The 23,870-nt window shown below is 38.9% G+C and overlaps 1 protein-coding gene across 7 annotated transcripts in view; it reads right to left on the reverse strand.

Annotated features, from left to right (window-relative positions):
• Positions 1-23,383, reverse strand: part of MYCBP2 (MYC binding protein 2) — a 273,166-nt gene extending 249,783 nt beyond the window's left edge. For all 7 annotated transcript variants that reach the window (XM_082859416.1, XM_082859420.1, XM_082859419.1 and 4 more), the window contains exon 1: positions 22,793-23,383. In XM_082859416.1, coding sequence (XP_082715542.1) covers positions 22,793-23,094 — 302 coding nt within the window. In that variant the 5' untranslated portion in view covers positions 23,095-23,383. The remainder of the gene's footprint in view (positions 1-22,792) is intronic.
• Positions 23,384-23,870: the final 487 nt, after the last annotated feature.

A 23,870-nucleotide genomic window follows, 5' to 3' on the forward strand; every position in this document is an offset into this window, starting at 1 on the left:
GGTCGATTTCCCATAATTGCCCAGTTTTAGAAGACAGAATCTCAGCAGATGGAGGAATCGACTTTATCTCTGATTTGAACTGAGGTAGCCAACACCTCACGCTATCTGTCTAGCACAATAAAGAACAAACCTTTCTGGAAGAAAATATCATCTGAAATAAATTAACTGTTCTTTTACACATAATGTTAGGCATAAAGTAAACATATTAAGAGACATCCAAAGAAGCAAAATAATGTGATAGACAGATAATCAAGAGAAAACCAGACAATCAGACAGACTCAAGATAACCCAGACTGACATTAGGAGGCAAGGACCTGACACAGATGCAAAGTTGAACAAAATGGATGAAATGATGTAATTTTCAACCAAAAAAAAATTTTTAAAAAGCCAAGTGTATTTCCTGGAACAGAAAAATCAATATCTGAAATTAAGAACTTGTCAAAAGACTCTAATAAGCAGAATAGACCAGAGGAAAACAGAATTCACTGACTTGCAGACAGGCCAAGAAAAAATATCCAAACTCCCCCACAGAGAAAATAATGTGATGAACAAAAAAGAGAGTATGAAACATGCAGGACACAGTCAAATCGTCTCATATTCATGTAATTGTAATCTCGGAAAGAGAGAGAAAATGAGAACGGAACAAAAGCAACAGGTGAGGAAATAATTGATGATAATTTTACAAAAGTAAGGAAAGAAGTCAACCCAGAGATTCAAGAAATTCAGGGAACTCTCAAGCAGGAAAATGCAAAGAAAACCACACCTAGGCACACCAGATGCTTGGCACAGTCAAATTGCTGAAACAAAGGATAGAAAGAAAATTTTAAAAGCAGCCAGAGAAGAAAAGATATATTTGAAGAAACAATAAGATTGATAGCTTCTATTCTTTGTGTTGAAAGTGCTGAGGGGTGGAGAATAGGGGGGTTGCTATTCTAGGTCTAGCAACCTAGAATTATATATATCTATCAAATATATCCTTTAAAAATGAAGACAGGGCCTTCCCCGGCGGTCCAGTGGTTAAGACTTTGCCTTCCAATGCAGGGGGTGAGGGTTTGATACCTGGTCAGGGAGCTAAGATCCCACATGCCTCGCAGCCAAAAAACCAAAACATAAAAACAGAAGGAATATTGTAACAAATTCAATAAAGACTTTAAAAATGGTCCACATCAAAAAAAATTTTTTTAATGAAGACAAAAATAGAGATAATTTTAGATCCACAAAAGTTGACACAATTCCTTGTCAATATACCAACACTACAAGGAATACCAAAGAAAGGTCTTCCTTTAAAAATTGCTATGTCAAAATTTTAAATGAAAGGACACAGACTAAAAGTAAAAGGACTGCAGAAGATATATCTTGTACACACACACCGGCCTCCCAAAAAAAGCTGGTGTGGCTATATTAATATTTGACAAAGTAATTTTTAAGGCTAGAAGTGTTATTAGAGATAAGCAGAACATTTCATAATGCTGAAAGGGTCAATTCAATAGGAAGACACAAAAATCCTAAATGCGAATGAATCTAATAACAACAGCATAGCTTCAACATATATAAAGCAAAACTGAGAGACGTAAAAAAAGAAAAGACAAATCCACAGTCAAAAAAATCAGATTTTAACATACTTCTATCTAACTGATACAACAAGTAGAGGACAAAACAGCATGGATGCAGGAAAATGTAAAAACATGATTAATCAACTTGATCTAACTGACATACATAGAAAACCAGATCCAACAACTGCAGAATACACATTCTTTTTTAAGGCAGATAGAATATTTACCAAACTAGATGATATGCTGGACAACAGACCAAGGCTCAACATGTTTCCAAGGACAATGATCACAGAAAAATTAAACTATAAACCAACAACAGAAAGAAATCTAAGAAATTCTCAAATGTTTGAAAATCTAAAAAAACAGATTTCTAAATAACCTATGGGTCAAAGAGCTATAATAGAGACTTACAATGGAAATTAGAAAATATTTTCAATGGAATAAAAATTAAATATGACATATCAAAACTTGTGGCATGTCACTGAAGCAGTACTTTGGGGAAATATATAGCTTTCCACATACAAATGCATACAATGAAAAAAGAAAGCTTGAAAGTAAATGATGTAGGCTTACAACTTAAGCTAGAAAGAAGAGAGCAAATTCAATGTAAAGAATGTAGAAGGAGATGGGACTTCCCTGATGGTCCAGTGGCTAAGACTCCATGCTCCCAATGCAGGGGCCCAGGTTCAATCCCTGGTCAGGGAACTAGATCCCATTTGCCGCAACTAAGAGTTTGCATGCCGCAAGTAGAGTCCACATGCTGCAACTAAAGATCTTGCATGCCGCAATTAAGGATCCCGCATGCCACAACTAAGACCCGGCACAGCCAAATAAATAAATAAATTTTTAAAATAAAAGTAGAAAGTAGAAGGAAAGAAATAAAAATAAGAGCAGATATCAATGAAACAGGAAGCACCCATTCAACAGAGGAAATCAAGGAGTCAAAACGGATTCTCTGAAAAGATTAATAAATCTAATAAACCTCTAGAAAGATTGGTCAGGAAAAAATAAAACCACAAGTTACCCATATGAGAAATAAATTAGAAAGGGGACATAATTACAGACACTGCCCATAAATTTCACAACTTAAATAAAAGGACAAATTCCTTGTAAAAATATAACTTCTTGACACTAAACAAGGAAAAAACACAGTATCTGAGTAGTCATATCTGTTAAAGAAATTGAATCCCTAGTCAAAACCTTCCCACAAAAAAAAAAAAAACCTCTAGACTCAGATGGCTTTACCAGAGAATTCCTTCAAACACTTAAAAGAATTCACTGGTACAGTCTTTCAAACAATATCAGTCTTAGACTAACTCTTCCAGAGACTATAAAAAGAAGAAACATTTCCCAACTCATTTTGTGAGGTTAGCATAATTCTGATACCGAAGTCTGAAAAGGATATTTCAAAATAAGAAAATTTCAGGCCAGTATCTCCGATGAACTAGAAACAAAAATACTACATAGGCAAAAAGTAGAAACAACTGAAATGTTCATGAACTGATGAATGGATTAAACAATGTGTGGCACATCCATATAATAGAATATTATTCAGCCATAAAAAAGAATGCAGTAGACACATGCTACGATATGGATAAACCTTGAAAACATTATGCTAAGCGAAAGAAGCAAAGTCCACAAAAGATCACAGATGGTATGATTCCATTTATATAAATATCCAGATACGCAAATCCATAGAAACAGGAAGCTGATTACTGGTTGCTAGGGGCTGACGGAAAGGAGACGAAGAGCGACTACAAGAGGATATGGGATTTATTTGGGGAGTGAATAAAAATGTTCTGGTTGCACAAAGTTGTGAATATATTAAAAATAATTGAATGATATACTTTGAAAAGGTCTATTTTATGGTATGTGAATTTCATATCTCAATACAAAAATTATGAGGAAAAAAAGCCATTGACCTAAAAATAATTTCAGTGTCCATCAACATATAAAAAGGATAATAAATAAAATGCAAAATTTATTTTTTAAATGTTTCCCCTTATTCTGAATAAGAGGAATAAGCAGAAAAATATTATTATTTCAACAGAAGCAGAAATGTCATTTTATAAAACTCAACAATCATTTGTGATGAAATGCCTCATTAAGTAGGAAAAGAAGGGAAGCTACTTAATCTAATTATCAACAAAAACCCTACAGCTAACATTATACTTAATTATACTCGATGATGAAAAATTAAATACTTCCACTAAGAATGGGAAAAAACACAAGAACTTACATTGTCACCATTTCTATTTAATACTGCACAGGAAGTCAGTAAGTCAAGCAAAAGAAATAAAAGTCATAATGGTTGAAAAGGAAAAAGTAAAGCATTTTTATTTGTAGACAACATAACCATGTTTATAGGAAATGCAAAATAATCCACAAATAAAGAATTAATAAATAAATTATCAAGGTCAGTAAATAGAAGACCAATTTTAAAAAATCAACTAATTTATAAAACACCATATGTAAACTGAAGTTTTTCTATAGAAGCCAGACATTTCTCCTGTGTAATTAATGTAATGATACTCACTGTGTTCATGCAACACTGAATAAATTAGGGAGGGATAGTAGTCTGATTACTAAGTAGAAAACTTTTATTTACTTAACCTAGGCTGGTAATTAGTAATAAGAACAGAAATTTTAACAGTTCAAGTTGATCTAGGAGAGAGAGGCAAACAATTTCCTATATATCTTCAGTCCCTTCATTTTATTTGGAAGTCTTTAGGTTGGGGATAGGAATGGGAGGGTGTGGGAGTGGTAAGGACTATAAATAAAGTTACCTTGGCAGTGGGCAGAGCAGCATAAGAAAAAGAGAGTGGGGGAGAGACTGGGAGTAGAGAGTGAGGGGAGGAAAAGACTCTGAAAAGTTATGACTTTATTAGACCATGCTTCATGCAGATTTATAATCTAGGTACACAGAGCCTAGGTGGCCAAGCAAAACTCAAGCCATGGAGCAACTATAAAACTTTCTGAAGACAGTCCACTTATCCTAGGACTAAGAGAGCCACCAGAAGGGTAATGAGAGTTAGCAGTCAAACAACCAGGCACACAAAGATATAAGGCACCATGAGTGAGAACTAGCAGAAAAAGAAAACAGAAGGACAAACAGACTCCAGATAAAAGCTTCGGACACAACTATGCTTACCAACTTTACAGAAAAAAAAAAAAAAAAAAAAGACTAGCTTTAAAATATCTGCAGGGTATGGGGAATATAGCACATCTGAAAAAGAATCAAATCCCACTTCTAGACATGAAAACTATAACTGCAACTAAAGACTCAGTAGGTGACTTTACAGCATTAGACACGGTGAAGAGAGAATTTGAAGAGATCAGAAAAAATTACTAGAATTCAGAGAGAAAGATAAAAAGGGTGAAAATATGCCCCTGAGACCTCTTCCAAAACTTAAATCTCCTCCTTCAAGTCCCTCCATCCCAAAAGAGACAGCACTTACCGTACCCAAGTATACCCTTCCTACCATACACTGGACCCCAACTCATTCACCATCCTTGGGATTTTGCTCAACCACTTACACCCTTTCTTTGTTCACTCTTTAATCTCTGTCTTCTATGGCTTCTAACCCTAGAGGCCCACTGGCCTCCTCCAATTTAAAAAAATAGTTTAAATGATTCTCTATCCCTCTGCCCTCTTCATCACTAAACTTCTTGAGGAACAACTGTCTCAAACTTTTTCAATTCCCTACCATCAAGCTCCTACAAGTGTATGAGACTTCTCAACATCACAAACTTTCTTGTTGCCTACTGAATTCCTTACCTTCAGTCTTCATCCTTTAGATTCTTCTACATAAGAGTACTATCAAACAGTCTACTTCTTTAAATACTCCCCACCCTCAGCTTCTAGAAGAACCTCTATTTTAGTGTTCCATCTCCCTTGATGATGATTCTTTCTCAGTCTTCATTAGCTCCTTTTTCTTCCTTTTCCTGTCGCTTAAATCTTTAGCATATATATTACTTCTCATGAGAGTTATCTGTTCATAATTTATATTCATTTCTATATTGGTAACTTACATTGTTTTCAATAAGCTATAACAACCTTAATAATAGCTACTGGGAGTTCACAAGCATCATCAGAATGCTGGTCTAGAGCCAGTTATGTTCTCTGACAATAAAGGTACATCCACCATGAAAATCTACCACCTTTCAAGCCACTTCAAAATCCCACCACTACCCATTTAGCTCAGAGCACATAATCTAACCCTCTACTTAACTGTTGCAAGGGACGTCACTTAGAATGTACTACTTCTTTTACCTTCCTTTCACCCACCTCAAAATAATCTCCATGAGGGCCTTACTCCATTAATTGTCCTCACTCTCTCTTTTTCGCTCATTATTCCTGCTCTTCTCCCTTAGCCTACCAGCTTACGAGGACAGAATTTAGAGACATACAGCATAGGTTCAAATGCAGGCTCTGTCATTTATTAGCTCTGTGATCTTGGGAAGGTTAATCAACTGCTCTGTGCCTCAGTCGTCTCATCTGTAAAATAGGACGTATCCCATTAGATTATGAGGCACTTACAGTTATGCTTACTATTAATAAGTGCTAAACAAATTTTATTTCTTTTTATTACCATGCTAAAGTGTCTACTGTGGTTTGGGTTTCCCCAAAAGCAGACATGATTTAAGGATACAAGAACAAGTAGTTGTTTGAGAGGTGATCCAGGAAAAACACTGATAGGGGAAATCAGAAGTGAAATAGGGAAGGGAAGGCAGTCAAGAAAGAGTGTATTATTAAGCCAGTTACCCTGATGGGCAACCAGAGTGTGATCCTACTGGAGAACTCTAATGGATGGTATAGAACACAGCTCAGTTATCCCAAAGAAGAGATGTGAAAACGAGGTATTTATCCACCACATCCCCATCCATCAGTGGCTGAAAGCCTTTCTGACAGCATTAACTCCCTGGCATTTCTGGCTTGCCCTGCACACAGGCCAAGCATGTCTCTATGGCCAGTAAGAAAGTTCTCAGGCAGAAATTCATAAATGTAAGTAGACAATATCGAGATGAAAGCCAAAGAAATATGGCTAAGACACTAAGAACATCTGCTACAGTGTCTCTTATCCAAAAGAACATCTGCTACAGTGTCTCTTATCCAAAAGACAGATTAATTCTTTGTCCCCTTCCTCAAGCTACCATCTTCCTTCTTTCCCTCTAAACACTAATTTCTAAATGCTGTACTCCCTTCTCCGTCTAACCTCAATTCACTTTCCCACTGAATGTGACTTTCTCAGCCTTCTGAAAAAAGGAGGTGGGGGTGAGTGAGTGTTAGGTCATTATCATCTCTTAATGCCAACTTCAAGATGATGTCTCAGACTTCTGTTTAGCTGACCTATAGGAAAAGAGTCAGTATGTAAGTGACAGTATGCTCATGAGGAGCCGCTGAATATACTGTACATAATATATTTGAGACAGGATTGAGAGACTCCTAGCAGGAGACTTTTCAAAATACAGGTCTAGAGACCAAGAGAAAGGTTTTAGCTACAAACCACAGACCAAGAAGTCCAAAACAATTAGGTAATTACTGAAACCAGAGGACTGACTGAAGTAACCCACAAAGAAAATGTAGAGAGAAAGGTGTCAAAAATGGCCTCCTGAGAAACTAGTTCTTCCTCCCTCCCTTAAAACCTAGAGGAAAGGCATTATTATTTCTGTATTTGACATCTAGTCACTTGCTATACCTGTCATTCTTTCATCATCTTTCTAACACCAAAATGTCTCTCAGATCTGTTCTATTTCATCTATTCCCATTGCCTTCTCTCAGGTTTTATTATCACTTGTCAGAACTACTACAATTGCTTCTTTAAAGGAACCCCTGCTTTGGGGATCTATGTCTTTTCATCCCTTATAGCACTGCTATAGACATTTTTATAAATTGAGAGTTTAACTCTATCACTTCTGTCCTCAAATAAAGCAATTCAGGAACATAGTAATCCAGTCCTAACATATCTTTCAGTCTCTTCTACACCCTTATTCTAATTTGTCCAGTTCACCCACATTTTAGTTATTGCCAATATCTGTGTTTTACACTTCTTTGATTTTACCTCTATATTCACAACATAGCTCCAGCAACTATTACTGTCTACACCTCAGGAGTCAGCAAACTATGGCCTCCAGTCCAAATCTAGCCTGCCACCTATTTTTGTAATACAATTATACTAGAACACAGTCATGCTCATTTGTTTAAATATTACCTATGGCTGCTTTCAAGCTGTAACAACAGAGTTGCAATAATTGCAAGGGAGACTAGAAAGCCTGCAAAGCATAAAGTATTTACTATCTGGCCCGTTACAGAACAAGTTTGCTGACCCTTCAAACATGGGACAACATCAAGTAGCCTCATGTGTGTATAAGTGGATTCCCAGAAGGAAATGCGAGAAACTAGGTTTGAAATAATATTGGAGGAAGTAAAGGCATAATGTGTGAAATTAAACAAAAATTATATCACACATATCTAAGGAGTTCAATGAACACTAAACACATGATAAACACACACTAAGAAAAAACATATTTAGGAAGAGCATGGTCAAATTGCTAAAACTCAAAAATAAAGAGAAAAATCTTAAAAGCAACCAGAGAAGGAATTTTGATTCCAGTATGGTGGCATAAACCAAATACAGTCTACCTTTCACACTGTTTACAACTATAAACTTTGGGCAAAATACAAAAAAAAAAAAAAAAAAGAAAGAAAGAAAGAAAAAAATTATTTGAGGACTCTGAAAAGGAAACAAAAGCATATTGTGGAGGGGAGTCAAACTTGGAAAAATGACCCACAGGATAGTGAGCTTCCCGGCTCGGCTATTTTCTTCTCCTTTCTCTAACAGCTTTGCTCTAAGGCCAGGAAGCAATCACTGCATACAGAGAGCAGCAACACAGAAGTTAAAACTCCAAGAGAAACCCTATCTTTCTGGCCACAGGAATTGGGGAAAGGGGCTCCTGCATGCTGGAGAATGTGGAGAAAATCCTGGAAGGGAGAAAGATTGGAGAAAGGGATTCTCTTATCCTGCCTATAAGCCCACGTAAGTCTTAGGCTTGCTCTGGAGCTGCACAGGTATGAGACAAACCCATACCAACATAGCAAAGTCTCTGAGAATTAAAAACCACCACCCACAAAAGGCAAGACCAAATTTGCAATCTGAAGCTAAACGGGTTGAGAGTCGGCTAAAAGAAACAAAGATCAACACTCCAGAGAATTATGGTAAGACCCAGAGTTTTCAAAACAAACACTCATAATGTGCAAGATACAATCCAAAATGTTCGCAATGCAAAAAGAAAATGTGATAAATTTCAAGGGAAGAAACAATTAACAGATGCCAACCCTGGAATGATCCACATGTTATAATTATCCAACAGTACCTTTAAAGCAACTATTATAAATATGCTCCATGAAGTAAAGGCAAACACAGTTGAACTGAACAGGAAAAAATTCTCAGAAGACAAAGAGAAATTATTTAAAAAATGAGCCAAATGTAAATTTAAAAACTGAACAATGCAGTATGTGAAATAAAATTCACCTGGATCAGCTCAATAAATGAATGAAGATGAGAGAGAAAAGAGTCTGTGAACTTGAAAATGGATCAATAAAAATTATGCAATCTGAAGAACAAAGAGGAAACAAATTGACAATAGAAAAAATAGTCAGAGACTTGTGGGACAATCTCAAAAGTTTTGTTTGGAATCTTAGCAGGGAAAAAGACAGAAACTAGAGCAGAATATTTTAAGAAACAATGGCAGAAAGCATCCCAAATTTGGTAAAAGACAAATTTATAGATTCAAGAAGCTGAGCATTTTCCAAAGAGGAGAAACTCAAAGAAAATAAAGACTAGATACAACAAATCTAACTGCTGAAGAACAAAAACAAAAAAATTCTTGAAAGCAGATAAAGAAAAATGACATATTACATAAAGGGAAATAAAATTTGAATTACCAAAGGTTTGTCATCAGAAATCATAATGGTGAAAAGACAGTGGAACAACATCATGAAAATGCTAAAAGGAAATAAGCTTTTACTCAGAAGTCTATGTTCCCCTAAAACATCCTTTAAAAATAAAAGCAAAATAAAGACATTCTCAGAGGAAGGGAAAAAAAGAGAGTTTATCCCCAGTAGACTAGTTTATAAGAAATGCTAAAGTAAGTCCTTTAAGCTGAAAGGAAATGTAGCATCTTCAGGAATGAAGGAAGAGTAACAGAAATAATAAATATATAGGTAAACATAAAATACTTTTTTCCTTTAATTTCTTTAAAATATGTATGACTGTTGACAGCAAAAATTATAATACTGCATAGTGAGGTTTTCAAAGTGTGCAGCCATAACATACATAAGAGCTGTAACATAAAAGAGGGAGTGGGATGTAGCAGAGGGGAAAAAAAATCATCTGTATGTTTGTAAGGTTTCTCTATTTTAAGTGAAGCAGTACAATAGTAACTCTAAGTAGGTTGTGAAAGGGTAGGTTATCTATATTGTAATCCCTAGGGCATTAAAAATTAATACAAAAAGATAGAGCCAAAAAGTCCAATAGCTACATTAAAATGGAATACTAAAGAATAATCTAAGAGAAGGTAGAAAAGGAGTAAAAGAGGAATGAAGAACAAAGAGGGAAAGAGAAGACAATAAAATGGTAGACCTAAAGTCAACCATATCAATAATTAATCACATTAAATATTAATGGTCTAAACTCTCCAAATAAAAGGCAAAGATTGACAGAATGGATTAAAAAAAAAAAAAAAAGCAAAATCCTATGTGTACTACCCAAAGGAGAGAAACTTTAAATATAAAAACATAGATAGGGCTTCCTTGGTGGCGCAGTGGCTGAGAGTCCCCCTGCCAATGCAGGGGACACGGGTTCGTGCCCCGGTCCGGGAAGATCCCACATGCTGCGGAGCAGCTGGGCCCGTGAGCTATGGCCGCTGAGCCTGCGCATCCGGAGCCTGTGCTCCGCAATGGGAGAGACCACAACAGTGAGAGGCCCGCGTATAGCAAAAAAAAAAAAAAAAAAAAACATAGATAGATCAAAAGTAAATGGACAGAAATAAATTCACCAGGCAAACAGTAAGCCTAAGAAATCTGAACAGGCTATTTTAATATCAGATAAAGTAATTTCAAGACAAAGAGTCTTACTGGAGATAAAGAAACATGTATCATAATGAAATAAAAGAATAATTTATCAGGAGGTTTTAACAGTTATACAAATACATGTACATAATAGCAAAGCCCCAAATATATGAAGCTAAAACTGACAAAATTACAGGGACAAAGACAAATCCACAGTTACAATGGGATATTTTTAATACCCCTTTTCAGCAACTGATAGAACTAGACAAAAAATGAGTGTAGACATAAAAGAGCCAAACAACACTATCAACCAACTTTAACTACATGACATTAATAGAACTCTACATGCAAAAATGGCAGAACACATATTCTTTTCAAGTGCACGTGGTCTAATCACGAAGGTAGACCATATCCTGGGAGATAGTGTGTATCTCAATAAATTTTAAAAGACTGAAATTATATAAAACGTCCATTGGAAAGTAATAATAATATACATTAAAAAATCAAATATATGAGGGTTAAATAAAATAATTCTAAGCAAGGCATGAATCAAAGATGAAATTACAAAGAAAATTAGAAAATATTTTAAGCTAAATGACAAAGAATATACTGAATATAAAAATTTGTGGGATGCAACTAAAGAAGTGCTTAGATGAAAATCCATCACTTTAAATACCTATATTAGAAGACAAGAAAAATCTAAAATCAATGACCTAAGATTCCATCTTAAAAAACTAAAAAAGAAAAAACAGAGCAAAGTAAAAAAGAAGTAAATTATAATAAGAGGAAAGTCAATGAAATAGAAAATAAACCAATATTAGAGAAAATCAATAATGCCAAAAGTTGATTCTTTGAACTTATAAACAAAAATGACAAACTTCTAGCTAATCAAGGAAAAAAGAGAAAACACAAACATGAAGAATGAAAAAAGAATTATCCCCACAGACCCCCACAGACATTAGAGGATAATAAAAAGAATGCTATGAACAACTTTATGCCAAAAATTTCAACAATTTAAATGAAAGGACAAATTTCTCAAAAAAAAAAAAAGTTACTGAAATTCACATGAGAAATAACCAAAAAATCTGAATATCTCTGTATCTATTAAAGAAAATGAATCTGTCAAAAGCCTCCCCCAAAGAAAATTCTAGGACCAGATGGTACCCCTAGTGAGTTCTGTCAAATATTCAAGAAGAAATAAGACCAATCTCATGCAAACTTTTTAAAAATACAGACAAGATTACTAAACAACTGGTTTTCTGAAACAAGGATAACTATAATACCAAAACCTGACAAAGACATTACCAAAAAAAAGATTATAGACCAATGTCCTTCGTGAATATAAACCCCAAAATTCTTAACAAATAAAAGCAAATCAAAGTCAACAATACATCACATATGAGGTTTTATCCCAGGAATGCAAGGTTGACTTACCATTCAAAATTAATTAATTTAATTTTTCCTTTTATTCTCTTAATATATGATCATATTGATAAATGCAGAAAAAGCATTTGACAAAATTCAATACACATTTATGATAAAAACCATAAGCAAAATAGGAACAGTAAAGAACTTCCTCAAATTGGCAAAGGCCATCAAAATATCTACAGCTAATAGTGAAAGACAAAGAGACTACTTTGTCATTGTTTCTCCCTCACATTAGGAACAAGGAAGGATGCAACTTTCACCACTTCTATTCAACACTGAACAGAAGTAGAAAGGTTCTTGTCATTGGAATAAAGGTTGGGGGAGCACAGGGGTATCTGGAGATCAGAAAGAATGATGATATGATTTTACAGAACATCCCAGAGAATCTATAAAACAGTTAAAATTAATCCACAGCATTCACTACTGGTCACCTATTATACTACTAGCATTCACTTGCTTCAAATAAATTCTGGACAATGTTCCTGCAGAATTCTGGTTAGTCTCATTTCCTGGAGAAACTTTCCAGAGGAAGTAAAGTAGGACAAACTACAGCCTCCACCACTGGTTTCAGATGGTTTCAAGGCCAAAATTTATAGTCACAACCTCTTCTCTGCTAGTCATTCTGGATTCCCTTCATCTTTGGCTAGAATTTCCTGGTCCAGTTGGCTGATCCTGTGAGGTGGCCATCAGGCCTTTCTCATGTCCATTTACCATTCAAGTTGGAAAAGAAAGTACCAATAGACACCCAGCAGATCACCTGTGTGCCAAACTCCATGCTCCATTGCATAACGGCAGCCTCCTTCAGATGATCAGGTACATTAGTCCTGTCAAAATGGTGACTCCTTATCCTGGAAAAGAAGCACCAAATCCCACCGGTAGCAGTGTCTTAAAGTATAACAGGACTCTTACAGTGTCTCTGTTGAAAATGTTTCCCTTCGGAGAACCAGGACCTTTTAACCCCCAGTGCTCAGAGCTACAGAGATGGGAAGCATAAAGTTCCCAGTGGATCACTGACAGTGATGCTAAGTGGAGGCATCCCAATTTCCATGTGTTCTTCCTACTAGGAACACTGAAGGATAGGACCTTACGCTCATCATCAGTTGTGCCATCAAAAGACTGTCTTATGGGGGCTTCCCTGGTGGCGCAGTGGTTGAGAGTCCGCCTGCCGATGCAGGGGACACGGGTTCGTGTCCCGGTCCGGGAGGATCCCACATGCCGCGGAGCGGCTGGGCCTGTGAGCCATGGCTGCTGAGACTGCGCGTCCGGAGCCTGTGCTCCGCAACGGGAGAGGCCACGACAGTGAGAGGCCCGCGTACCGCAAAAAAAAAAAAAAAGACTGTGGAAGTGGATCCCTTACTCTGAAATGATGTTATGTGGCACCCTGTGCTGATGGATCACTCTGTAAGCCTCAAATATGGGCACTGACTGAGCCCCGGCAAGTTGCAAAGGGAAACTCATAACACAGAATATGCATCAAATCCAGTCAAAATGAATCACGGTCCTTTCCAAGGCACAAGGACTGGTGGGTATCCTTGAAGGAAAGTTAGTCTCTGCTATTGTCAGGCCGGACATTCACCAGTTCAGTTGCTAGATCAGCACTGATGAACATAAATCCATTACTGGGCCCTTGCATAGCCATCATCAGTAATTTTTCCATAACCCTTGTAGGTCAAATGGAATAACCTAACAGTAGAGCTTATTATGTAATGAGATCCAAATAATTAATAAGAATTTACATTCTAACAACTTAGTAGCCATTTGAAAAATTAATACACATAAAAAAAATTTCTATCTCACCTTAAATAACCACAATTACTTAATAATAGGACACTGCACATTCTGAGTACTGCACAACTTCTCAAACTTGTGCAGATTAAACATGTCACCCTCCTCTTCTCTTCCACACTGATTTCTGTGCAGTGCTTTGTTGTATCACAGCAACAACCAAAAATTCAACTTTAAAAAGATATGACATCATCATGGGCTTCCCTGGTGGCACAGTGGTTGAGAGTCCACCTGCCGATGCAGGGGACACGGGTTCGTGACCCGGTCCGGGAAAATCCCACATGCCGCAGAGTGGCTGGGCCCGTGCGCCATGGCCGCTGAGCCTGCGCGTCCAGAGCCTGTGCTCCGCAATGGGAGAGGCCACAACAGTGAGAGGCCCACGTACCGCAAAAAAAAAAAAGATATGACATCATCAAAAGGAGTGCAACAGGATCTAATGTAGAAACCGTGAACTACCTCAAGTTAGTAGTTTGTGACAGACATTTCTGTGTTTCCTTTAAAATTCTGAAATATCCCATGGTATTCTTGTGTGTCTGCTGGGGTGTTTGGGGGTGCCTCAGTGCAGTCTGGGAATCAATCTGTGTGTGCACACATGTGTGTGTATATCGGCACCGCAGTCTCTCTCCTCCCTCAGCAGACCCAGCACGTCTCAGTAGGCTTTGTTGTGACTTAACTCTAGTTAGTTATTGGTTTGGTGATAGACAGCAGGGGAGAGGAGAATAGATGGGGGTAGCAGGGGCAGCATAATCTTCAAGTAACTACCCTCTAGCCAGGAAAAGAAGGTCACTTCTGTAGGCTCAGAGGGTTCAGAGGAATTTGGGGTTTCAAGGTTTTCCAGTGCATCAACTCAGACGTCCCATCTTAAAAGCCAGGGTCTCATTCCTTCCTAACCAGAGGACAGACACGCTGGCTTAGCAGACTTGCTGAGAAATCAACCTGCCCTGGAGCTCTGCTACCCTTGAAATTAAATCTTGGGCCTAATCCTTAGCTTTTTCTTTCCTCCTACTGCAGAAGATGAGTTTCTTTACATGATACCGAAGAAAGAAATTACCCAACTTTCTCATTTTGCCCCCAATTACCTTCAGCCTTTCATTGTCTTTCTCCAATCTATGTCACTCACCAAATAGCCATCTGACTACACCGTCCGTATAATTAATAACTTCCCTAAATGTCTCAAAAGCCTAAGACACTGTACCCACAAATACTTTCTCTTCTACAGGAATGCCATTCCAATTTGCCACCACTGAAAGTTTCAACAGGTGCACAGCTACAGTGCATGCAAAGGGTTATCAGTATCAGTGCTCCATCTACACCAGTAGCGGGGTTCTTACTGCTAGCCAGCCAGCAGATAATCTAGCTCCAAAATTCAATTTTGAAGACTACTTCCTCAGACCACTGCTGATACCACAACTGTCTTGGAAGAAAAAAGACTCTGAAATGAAGATCTGCACAACCGAAGTACTGGGGAATGCCCTCCAAATCAACGCCTGTGGGAGAGTAAAGGAAGTGAGACTAAACAGAGGAAGGAGTTGAATTGAAATGCAGTCACAGGAAGGCCTCAGCCAATCCATGGGGAGCTCTGGAGTTGTGATGGATCTTCAAAGTTGTCCTACCTTAAGGCAAAAGGGCCAGGCATTCACACCCCCACACAGAATAGGCATTGGATGCAGGCTGATCCTGAAGAAAACGCAAGACTTTGAGGAAAGCAGGTCTGTTGGCTCACAGCAATGCCTGGAGAGACTCAGTTGCAATCAGTTTTAGCTGCTAATATTCTCAATGGCTGGGGGAACTTGTAACTGAACGGAGGGACATGGGTGATGAACTAGAGAAACCACCACACCACTGCTAGACTATTATACCAAACGGGCTAATGAGGGGAGAAAATGAATCATTTACCCTGCTTTCTTAGGAGGAACTAAGTTTACCACCAGTTGATAAGGGAAAACTCTTCTTTGCAGAAGAGCATCAGCTACTAAATTCTATTTTAACGAAATATAAAAATCATCATTTTGAAGCCCCTAATGAAATTATTGACTCAGTCAAGGATTATCAAAAGATGCTAAAACCGTTAGGTGGAAGATATTCACAGTGTGCCAAAGTTATTACCCATGATTACCTGCCTAATGCAAATGGAAGAAGCATACATTTACAGAAAAGAGACCTAGTGGGTACCATCTCATCCAAGTAATTCAAGTAACTAGACTGAGCATTATTAAACAATGAGACAACCTGAAAACCTCTGGATGGGATGCAATGTGCAGTAGTCAGCATTATATGCAAAATATTCTTGCCAAAAAATGTTTAACAGAAACCTATTGAAGTTTTAAAGCCTAACTTCCATTTATAGGAAATATGGGGATAGATGACATAAAGGGGAACAGTATCTGGGGTCCTGTCCTTAAGGAGCTAGTTTTATAAGACATTCTAGAAAAGGTAAAATATTAGTGACAGAAAACTGGTCTGTGGTGGCCAGTGGCTAGGGGTAGGAAAAGGGCGTTAACTAAAGAAACTTTTTAGAATGATGGAAATATTCTATACTTGACTGTGATGGTTCGGAGACTCTTCAAATGGACACTTAAAAAGGGTGAATTTTATTATATGTAAATTAAACCTTGATTAACCTGTCCCCTCCCCCCAAAACCTGAATATTTAATCTATTCTTGAATGAAAAAGTGAGACTATTCTGACGATTTTTTAAAATAAATACCTTAAAATGCAAAACTATTTTTAAATTAACATTTTTATTTTCTTTTTAAGCCCAAAGGCAAGATCTTCTTTTATTTTGATCTAGGAAATGAATTCATTTCGTATTTCTACCTGCTAATATGCCAACAGAGCAATTTTTGCCTTAAAATGTGTTTATATAGGATTCCATAGATGTAACAGCTATATGAAGCAAATTACTACCTATCCACAAATATACTGATTCGATCCTATATCACTTACTAAAACACTCCTACAATAATGTCTCTTCATAGCTCAAAACTGTCAGTGTCTCCTGAATAAAATCTAACTCTTACCCAGCAGTTCAAGCTGCCATACCCTCTGACCAAAGCCTCCACTTCCAGAATGAATTCCCATTGTTCTCCCTCATAACACCTACATTCTAGCTCTAACAGAATTCTTACCATTACCTACACACAAACTGTGCTTTCTCACCTCTTGCTGATGCTTTTGTACCAGCTCAGAATGCCATCCCTTGGTCACAATAGGCTATGCTTTCTTAGTCATTTCATTTAACACTTTTGTAAGTACCTGCCTTTGTACCTTTCACACCCATCCAGACAATAAACTCAACTAGAAACTGTCTTACAAATCTTTATAATGCCAATGGTTAGCACCAAGTATTAATCCCGGAATCTTTGATGGATTAACCTCTTCTAACCGAAATTCCATGCACCTGAAGGATGGGCTCAAATAGCATTTCTAACAAGAAAGAGATAAAGAAGCTGAAGGAAGTAAGTGGGTTTAGCTTGGAGAAGAAAAGCCACTTCCCATTTTAACCACAGTCCCCTCTATTGTTTCCACTAACGCTGTTCTTCTACCACTTCAGCCCAGATACCCTGACTGTCTTTATCTCCCAGTCTATCAGTTCCCTCCTGGCATCACTTTCCTTTTTACCATATGTTCAATCTTTGTCACCAAAAACCTTCACTTTCTTTTTTTCTTAGACCTCCAGGCACACTTCAACCTTGAATCAACTAGCAGTTTTTTTCATTTCTCTTCTGAGTGGAAAAGCTTACAACATCATGCTGACTGGAATTTTAAATATGTGATTTTAATAATAATAACAGTAGTAGTAGTAGTAGTAGTAATACGACGACCACCAACAACAGCAGCTAACATTTAATGAGCACTTAACAATGTTCAGGCACAATGTCCTTTCAATAGCCCTATAAGGATACAAGTAAAGAAACAGACAGGGAAATGCTAATTAACTTACCCATTTTAAGACAGAAAAAAGCAGAACTGAAATACTAAGACGGTCTGACTCCAGAGCAGATTTAGCCACCATGCTATGGTTCTTCCCAAATGCAATCAATGCTGTACTACCATTCCCACTAAGAACTGATCAAACATTCTTTTATTCATTTCCTAACAATCCCTTTCCTCAAGCAAATGTTCCAACTTTGATTCATTCCTACAAAAATGTATTTATTCAGTCACTGAATAAATGAAATAGTTATTCCCACATTCAACACAGTCATTGAGACCAAAACATAAAAGAATAAGACATGATCTCTGCCTTCTCTTTAAGTCCCCAAACTCCATCTGCCCCTTCACTCTCAGCAGAAATCATTAATTAATATTTATTAGCACTTAATGTGCCAAGCACTTTACATATACAGATTCATTCAATCTATAATACGATCCTCATTATTATTATTCCCATTCTACATAGAAGAAAACTGAGGCATAAAGAAAAGCAAAACAAAACAAGTGGGACTACATCAAACTAAAAAGCTTCTGCACAGCAAAGGAAAGCAACAAAAATGAAATGGCAACCTACCAAATGGGAGAAAATACTCGCAAACCATATACTACTGGTAAGGAGGCAGTATCTAAAATTAAGAACTCACACACCTCAATATCAAAAAACAACAAAAAACAAACAAAAGAACACAAACAATCCGATTCAGAAAATGGAAACAGGCTCTGAATAAACATTTTTCCAAAAAAAGATACATGAATGGCCAACAGGTACATGAAAAGATGCTCAACATCACTAATCACTAGGAAAATGCAAATCAAAACTACAATGAAATATCACTTTACACTGTTAGAATGACTATTATCAAAAAGACAAGAAATAAAAAGTACTGGCAAGGATATGGAGAAAAGGGAACTCTTATGCACTGTTGGTGGGGATGTAAATTGATGCAGCCACTACGGAAAACAATAAGGAGGATCTTCAAAAAATTAAAAATAGAACTACCATATGATCCAGAAATTTCACTTCTGAGAATATACTCAAAGGAAACGAAAACACTAACTTGAAAAGATATCTGCACCCCTATGCTCACTGCAGCATTATTTACAATACCCAAGAAGCCACCTAAATGTCCACTGATGGATGAATAAAGAAGGTGTGATATATATAATAAATGGGATATTATTCAGCCATAAAAAAGAGGGAAATCTTGCCATTTGCAACACCAAGAATGGATCTTGAGGGCATTATGGTAAGTGAAATAAGTCAGACAGAGAAAGACAAATATACCATATGATCTCACTTATAAGTGAAATCTAAAAAAAAAACACAAAACAGAACTCATAGATACAGAGGAGAGATTCATGTTTGCCAGACGCAGGGGGTGGGAGATGGGCAAAGTGGGCAAAGGGAGTTGAAAGGTACAAAGAAAAACTTCCAGTTATAAAATAAATAAGTCATGGGGATGTAATGTACAGCATGGTGACTATAGTTAATAATACTAGACTGTATATTTGAAAGTTGCTAAGAGAGTAGATCTTAAAAGCTCTCACCTCAAGAAAAAAAAACTTTCAACTATGTGTGATGATGGATGTTAACTTGACTTTATGTGGTAGTCATTTCTCAAAATATGGAATGGTTATGTTGTACACCTACAACTGATAGAATGGTATATGCCAATTATATCTCAAAAATATTTTTTTAAGCAAAAAACTGAGGTATAGGAGTTATGTAATGCACCCAAGGTCACACAGCTAAAAAGTGGCAAAGCCAGGATCTAAAACCAGTCCAGCTTCAGAATCCAAGCATTCACTGCAAGGCCATCAAAGTCACTGACACCATTAGGCTGCCATCCCTTAACTTCTCTACCTACACCTAAAACATAATCCACAGTAATTAATTTATTCAACACTGACTGATAACTCACTCGCCTTGTTTTCATTCCTTGAACACAACCTTGTTTCTGCGTCAGAGACTAGATTTTCCTAGAACACCATTCCTCTAGTTCTGCCTTCCAATCATTACGACTCAACTTAAATGCCAACTCACAAATAGACCCATCCTGACCACCCTACCTAAAATACACCCCCAGCCCCCGCCAACTACAAATCATCTATCACGTGCAACTGGGTTCATTCCCTTCATGGTTACTTATCACTACCTGAAATGATCAGTTGCTTATTTCTCCCCATTGGAGTGGAAGTTCCAAACAGAGTAGAGACCTAGTCTATCCTGCTCACTGTTACAGCTTCAGCACCTAAAACAGTGCCTGGCACACAGTAGGCACTGGATATTTACAGAACAGATGCCAAAAATTGTGCTAGACACTGGGATTACCAAAACGAATAGGATACAGTTCTTAATAAACTCCTAGTCTTTAGATTTATCCTCCCCTTCTATATTAAAGGATGACTAGCTCCTAACGTTTTTTTTAGTGGCTAACCTCTCCAACTGTCATGTTAAACCTGTCCCCGAGATCTCCCTTAGACTTCTCACCATCATTTAGCCCCTCTCTAACTTCTTTAATTTCTCCTTCTCCACTTACTGAATGTTTCCCACCCACCCTCCCATACTCAAATATCCTTCCCTCAACCATCTCCCCATTACCCCAAAATATCCCATTGACTCCGCAGCCACATCTCTCTTCCACAGAATCTTGACCACTTCCTCAAAAGTCATCAGCGACCTGGAAAGTGTTCTCACTTTCTTCAACATTTATCCCTGTCGAGGACTTTCAATCCACTTTCTTAGGACCGGAGGTGCCACTGTCCCACAGTTCTCTTAATTTTTTAAATCCTTTTTCAGCTTCCTTCACTGTCTCCTTTCTCTCACAGCTTTAAACTTGATTCTCACTAGAATTTCATCCTCTATTCTTGCTCCATTCTCTGTCTCTGAAACATTTCATCTTCTCTAACTCAACTACAAATAATTACATACAAATAATTACATCATTCATTCAGAACCGAAATCCCAGCTCCAATTTCCCCATTCATAGTTAATAAGAAATGTGACTGAATTCTTAAGCAAACCCTCAATAAAGAATAGCTGCAGGCCAAGACTTAGAAAAAATAATGTGAAGTATAATAAACAATCATGTTCTGAACGAGCACTAGAAGGCAATATCACACAACTTAAGGCTCGTTTCCATTAGTACTTCTTGAAATACAGTACTTGAATTAATTCTTCACTAATTTTAATTGACAGCTTGTACAAAAATTGACCAAAGACTAAAAATCATTCATAGACTTTATATATGTGGTTAATCTATATTAATTTTGTCTAAAACTGTTTATACAGTTCTAAATACACAGAAACTGTATTATTACACAAGTATAGTAGTACAGAGTTAAAACAGGGAACATACCAGTCACAAATTATTGCATTAGTCTGGAAACAACATACAAAATAAATTCAAATTCTTTGAGAGGAGTTTGTAAAGATGTACCTATGGTGCCATAATATACAGACTCACAGCTCCAAATGATACCTAATCATTAGAGCAAACTGTCTATTGAGATTTTTGTGCTATTTTCAAAAGCATCAGCAAGAAACAGACGTGCCATTGTGGCCTTCAGTTTACATAGCAAAGGGTAGTTAGTTACACACATTTTTATCAGCATGATAAAACTACTCAAGTTCCAATCCTGTAAACAATTATACACACGAGAAGAGTGGTTTACCCAGAAAACGTGTGAAGAAAGCTCCATCTTTACAACTCTCTGCAGTGGATAAGAGCCACAGTACATACTGGTCAACCACAAACACCTGACTCACAGCCTAGCCCCTCTCACAATGAGAGAAAATGGCATCTGGTTATTACCGAACAAACTACATATTCAATAAATACAGTAAACTGTAACTTATTTGACAAAATCTTACTATGCTTTCCCTATGTATTGCAAGAAGGTGTGAGAAAAAAAAAGATGAAGCCAACTCCCAATTACCACTGCCAAAGGTAAGCTGGTGAAACAAGTCAGTCACCATCCTTCAAGGTATGTGGCATGTAAGAGCATGGAAAGGAAAACAACAGGAGAGCCTTAAGCAAAAAGACACCCACATTTGAAGAAAATGAAAGTGGTTTAACATCTCCTACATCGCGGGAGCTGAAGGTGCACCAAGCCTAGGAAGAGATCTAGGAGCCACTCAAATTTTCCAGTTGGTGTCAGTTGATCACTACACCAGCTGTCATATTTTGAAGTTCTTCAGGTTTCCCCTTTTCCCCATAAACCACCCTCCTGCACTCTAAAGCCGAAAAGTGGCAGAGGAAATAGAACAGAAGATGAAGGGAAATGGCCGATGGAACAACAGAACACAAGCACTGCTGCAACCACATCTCTAGAGGACCAAAAGGTCCACTTATCAAAGTACAGCTCTAAAAATTTGTATCAGACAGCTTTCACAGCCACCTAAACCTCCAACTGCATCCCTTTCGCATAAATCTCTTAAATTGAAACCCCATGCCTTATCCTACAGGCTGATTATCTAAAACTCATCCTATATATATGACATTATCCTTAACCGATACCATCACCCCCCTCAGTGAAAGGCAGATTTTTTTTTTAAGGGAGGCGGAGAGGTGAGGATGGAATGTCATGAAGGGGTGGGGGGAGGGGTTATGAGAAATACGTGCAAATACCATTGCGGCAGAGACACTGGGAACAACACTTCCCTCATCGCTCTTGCAAATTCTCTTGGTGCATTACCCTCTGCTCATCCCTCCTCCTTCTTCAACAATACACATACACGTGTCATAACCGACCCGCACCACCACCATTTCTAGCATTACAAGCTCCCCTCCCACCCTCTCTTGCCCCTACAAAGACAGTTACACACACTTAGAACAGAAACTGCCGCCACTGCACCCTCCTATCTCAATAAGTGATTCTACCACCTAGCATCAAGCGCTTGCTGAAAGACAGCTCAGTAAGTACGTATGTAGACAGACACACACACACACACACACACACACACACACACACGCGCACATGCAGCATGTGGCGCAACGAAGGGCACCCGGAGACGCACCTGGAGGCCGGGTGTCCAGCGCTGCTACCCCCCTGGTCCCTGTCACTGAGCGCAGCTGTGTAAATCCTCCGGTAGCGGTCGGCCAGGGCCCGGCCTGACAGCAGCAGCTGGTAGTGACCCCGGGAGTCCGCGGCCGGCAGCCCGAGCCCCAGCCCCGTGGCCGCCAAGGAGCCCTCGGAAACCGGCATGAACAGCGCCCCCGGCGCCGGGGAAGAAGAGATGGTGGCGGCAGGGAAGAATCCGTCCCCGCCGGCCCCCGAAGAGGCGGCGGCGGGAGAGGCTGTCGCTGCGCACATCATCATCCTCGCAGCCGCCGCCGCCTCGTCCCCGCGGGACGGGCAGGCAGACACGCGCGCGCACACACAGCCCTTTTCCAACGACGACGGCTCCGGCGGCGGCCTCTCGCTCCGCAGCAGGGAGACTACAAAGACAGAGACCTCCTCCTCCTCCTTCTTCTCCTCCTCCCCCCCGCGCTGCCCTCACCACTACTGGGGCCGCTCATCTAACCTCGCCACCCCGGGAGTATGAGGAGGAGGCGGTGCCGCCGCCGCTGCTGCTGCCGCTGCTGCTGCCGCCGCCGCCGCCGCCGCCGCCGCCGCCACCGCTGCCACCGCCTGAGCCACCCGCAAGGGGAAGCTGCCGGCCGCACTGGGCATGCGCCCCTCCTCGCACATGCTCAGTCATTTCGGCCCCGCTCCCTCCCCACCCCCTCTCCGCTACCACTCCCTCTGCCTCAGGCCTCTGGGCGTGAGGCCTGAGAGTCGGGCCGGATCTGAAAGAAGGCCGCTTCTCCGGGTTTTACTAGCAACTTGAGGAAGAGTAAGGAAAGTGCTGGGGAGGCTGTCAGCTACAACCAGTCGGCTTCAGGTACTGGGTTCCCTCCAGGTGGGAGAACTGGGACCTGAAAGATAGAGGCCCCCGTGCCCACCGCCAGAGGTTGACGGTACGCACTCCTGCTACCGTTCCCCAAAGTGTGTGCTGCCCGCGGAAGATGTACTGTGAATGGCGCTGGTTGAACTCAGAATTCTAGGCAGAGGAGCCCCGGCGAATTAGAAGTCCCTTTGGCGATCTTAGTTTG

This window comes from Leucopleurus acutus, assembly GCF_964270905.1.
Source record: "Leucopleurus acutus genome assembly, chromosome: 18".
NCBI lineage: Eukaryota > Metazoa > Chordata > Mammalia > Artiodactyla > Delphinidae > Leucopleurus > Leucopleurus acutus.